This window comes from Octopus bimaculoides, chromosome 28 (assembly GCF_001194135.2).
Source record: "Octopus bimaculoides isolate UCB-OBI-ISO-001 chromosome 28, ASM119413v2, whole genome shotgun sequence".
Classification (NCBI taxonomy): domain Eukaryota; kingdom Metazoa; phylum Mollusca; class Cephalopoda; order Octopoda; family Octopodidae; genus Octopus; species Octopus bimaculoides.
Genome location: NC_069008.1, coordinates 17,215,911 through 17,219,651, shown reverse-complemented (window position 1 = coordinate 17,219,651; position 3,741 = coordinate 17,215,911). Strand labels below are relative to the sequence as shown.

The following is a 3,741-nucleotide window of genomic DNA, read 5'->3' as shown; positions in this document are numbered from 1 at the left end:
CAGAACCATGTGATTGGGAAGCAAGCTACTTACCACACAGCCATACACTATGTCTTAGTCCATCCATCTGCCCGTCTGTCCAACCACCACCCACCTTGCTCTATCCAGTCAGCACCTACACACAGCCTCCCTCTCTCCATCCATCCGTCCGTCCTTCTGTCTGTCCATCTATCTATCTATCTGTCCATCCATTCGTCCGTCCGTCCGTCTGTCCATCCCACTTTTCATCTCTTCAGCCATCTGTTCATTCATCAATCTGTCCGTCCCTTTGTCCATCTACTCGAGGACCCACTGATCTCACCCAGCACGCTCTGCTCTCTGTGTGTGCTCCCCTGTGTCCCTGCATGCTTACCATTGAATCAAACTGGGGTAAGTCACACTGGGGAGAAGACGCGATCTGCTGCTGTGGTTGTTGACTTGTCGATAGGGTCCACGGCATCAGGAGGGCGTCTTTTAAGAAGTCACAATCCTACAAGAAAGAACAACACATTAACATTTGTTTTTTTTTTTGTTTTTGTGATAGTGATGGTGGTGGTAGTGGTGGTGGTGGTGAGGGTCGTGATGGTGGTGATGGCAGTGATAGTGATGATGATGATGATAGTGGTGGTGGTGGTGGTGGTGAGGGTTGTGATAGTGGTGGTGGCAGTGATAGTGATGATGATGATGAGGAGGAGGAGGATGTGGATGATGGTGGTGGTGGTGGTGGTGAGGGTGGTGGTAGTGCTGATGATGCTGATGATGAAGATTGATGCAAGGAAGTAAAATGAAAAAACACAAAAAAGGGGGGGGAGCCCCTAGCAAACCGTAAATGTACTTACATAACCCATTCCTTTGCTAAGGACATAGAGCCCAAACAGGTGCCGGTCCAATCCCTTGCCATTCATGGCGTCTCGGTAGAGGCCTTGGTGAATGGTGCAGGACCTCTGCAACAGGGAGATCTTCTCTTGCTTTGTCACTTTGTTGTTGTACATCGCCCTGTCCAAGTACAGAGTGAAATAGGGGTCAAATATTGAAATTGGGGGTTGAGTGGGAAGGATAATAGGGGTTAAATTGGAAAACAGAAGTAAAGTTGGGATTTAGGGGTCAAATATAGAAATGGGGGTCAAATAGGGATCAAATAGAAAAATAGGGGTTAAGTAGGAAACTAGGGGTTAAATAGGGAAATAAGGGTTAAACTTGGAAATAAAGATGAAGTAGGGGATTGAGGGTTAAGTAAGGAAATAGGGCTCAAATAGGAAAATAGGAGTGAAGCATTGAAATAGGGGCTAAACCAGGAAATGGGTGTTTAATGGAATCTGAGATAGATTATGTTTGAATAAAGACAGGATGGTCATGACTGGAACACCTTTGATTATAGATCCACTGGATCGGGACTGACATGGGATTGAACAACAACAACAACAATACGGAAGGACACGTTAGATAATGTAGTCTTAGATACACTTATGTCTAGAAAGGACTAAAAAGCTAAAAGGGTGATGGTCAAGGCTGGAATGTCTTTGCTCTGCTCAATCAAAGCTACCAGCACCACAACTAAAACTACCAAAGAGATTCCTGTCACCACCACCACCACCGCCATCACCACCGCCACCACCACCACTACCCCAGTCACCAACACCACCACCACCACAGCCACCACCACCACCACCACCACTGCTGCCACCACTACTATTAACACAATACCACCGTCGCCACCGCCAGCAACAACAACATCAACAACAACAACAACACCAACACCAACAACAGCAACAACAACATCTGAAGTTTAAAAAGATATGAGAAAAACTAAGAAGCCATTAACTTTGTAATTAGCCGTCAATTAAAAATCTCACCTGACAAAGCTGGCCAATTCTGAAGTGAGTGACCGCACCGTCTCTGTCCGTCCGAGCAAGTATAAACGTGTCATCGATGACTCATAAGTCAGAGCCAACTTGCCGTAGTAGGTGTAATAAGTGAGCTGAAGGGCCGACTGGATGAATGCGTCGGGGCTGACCTGCAACCAGAAACAACAGCAGGGCAATTAATAAACAGGGTTTTGATCCTGCTGTGCGGAGGAGGAAAAAAGAGTGTTGGGTACCCAGGAGATGAAAGACAGGTTGCAATCCAGATGTTTTCAGACAGTTTTTAGGACGGACACTTATCACCGTAAGATGGTGAGCTGGCAGAATTGGTAGCACCCCAGGCGAAATGCTTAGCGGTATTTCGCATGTTGCTACGTTCTGAGTTCAAATCCCGCTGAGGTCAACTTTGCCTTTCATCCTTTCGGAGTTGATAAATTAAGTACCAGTTATGCACTGGGCTCGATCTAATCGACTCACTCCCTCCCCCAAAATTTCGTGCCTCGTGCCTAGAGTAGAAATGAATATTCAACAGGGAGAATTGTAACATCACTTTGAACACACCCTACTAAATAAACACTGTCACAGGGATTGGACGGTTCAACAGAAGCTGGCCGGGCAGAAGGTTCCACCAGGCTTCTGTGACTGTTTTGGCATGGTCTTTACGGCTGAATGCCCTTCCAAAAGCCAACCACCCCACAGAATAAACTGAGTGCTTTTTACGTGGCACCAGCTCAGGTGAGGGCAGTTTTGGCATGGCTTTTACAGATGGATGCCCTTCCTAACACCAACCATTTCACAGTGTGGACTAGATGCTGTTTTATGTGGCACCAGCACCAGCAGGGTCACCAAGTAACTTGCAAAACAAGGAATTTTTAGAGGTGGGGGTGACCTTGTGTCAGATGATGAGAGGTTAGAGTGTGACAGAAAGAGAGAGAGAGAGAGAGAGAGGCAGAAACAGGTGCCTTGCTATAGAGAAGGTACAGCACAAATATAAACGGATCCTTAATTTTACCTTACCTTTGCAGTTTTGATGAAACCCTTTCCGAAGGCATTATGGACCCGGACACACAGATCAATGTTTTCAAGGTTCTGAAAGAAAGACAGTAAAAAATAAAAGAAAACAATTGACTGGGAATTATAATCCTATTGTTGTTTATTATTATCAGAAAGGATGAAAGGCAAAGTCGACCTCGGCAGAATTTGAACTTAGAACACAGCGCCGGGAAAAATACCGCTTAGCATTTCCTCTAGCGCACTAACGATTCTGCCAGTTTGCTGCCTTATACCTGTTCTATAATAAAATCTAATTACCATCATCACAACAACCTTCAGTTTACCTAATTACCTAGCTATCATGATGAAGTGCACCTTCATCAGTATCAATCTCAATGAACTCACCTTTTGTGAAATGGAACATGCCGTTTTAACTTCTGGATTGAAGGAATCTGGGAAATCCCATTGAAGTAAAGATGGGGGTTTCAGCTTGCCTTGTTTAAAATTGGGATCAGCATCAACCAATTCACCATCTTTGTACAGGGGGTACATTGCTCTGAAACAACAGAAAAGGGTCGATAAAGCTAATCACACAGACACACGTATAATTCAACGTAGAATATATATTGTGTATATATATATATATATATATCATCATCATCATCATCATCATCATCATTTAACATCCGCTTTCCATGCTAGCATGGGTTGGACAATTTGACTGAGGACTGGTGAACCAGGTGGCTACACCAGTCTCCAATCTGATTTGGCAGAGTTTCTACAGCTGGATGCCCTTCCTAACGCCAACCACTCTGAGAGTGTAGTGGGTGCTTTTACGTGCCAACGGCACGAAGGTCAGTCAGGCGCTACTGGCAACGGCCATGCTCAAAATGGTGTATTTTACATG

The 3,741-nt window shown here is 45.0% G+C and overlaps 1 protein-coding gene across 2 annotated transcripts in view; it reads right to left on the bottom strand.

Annotated features, from left to right (window-relative positions):
- LOC106881816 (carnitine O-palmitoyltransferase 1, liver isoform) overlaps positions 1-3,741 on the bottom strand; it is a 19,478-nt gene that overhangs the window by 3,569 nt on the left and 12,168 nt on the right. The window contains exons 12-16 of one of the 2 annotated variants that reach the window (XM_052977441.1): positions 3,240-3,390; positions 2,859-2,930; positions 1,833-1,993; positions 819-975; positions 353-469 (exon numbers count right to left, since the gene is read on the bottom strand). In XM_052977441.1, the coding sequence (XP_052833401.1) occupies positions 353-469; positions 819-975; positions 1,833-1,993; positions 2,859-2,930; positions 3,240-3,390 (658 nt within the window). The remainder of the gene's footprint in view (positions 1-352; positions 470-818; positions 976-1,832; positions 1,994-2,858; positions 2,931-3,239; positions 3,391-3,741) is intronic. The other variant, XR_008266957.1, reaches the window with a different exon arrangement.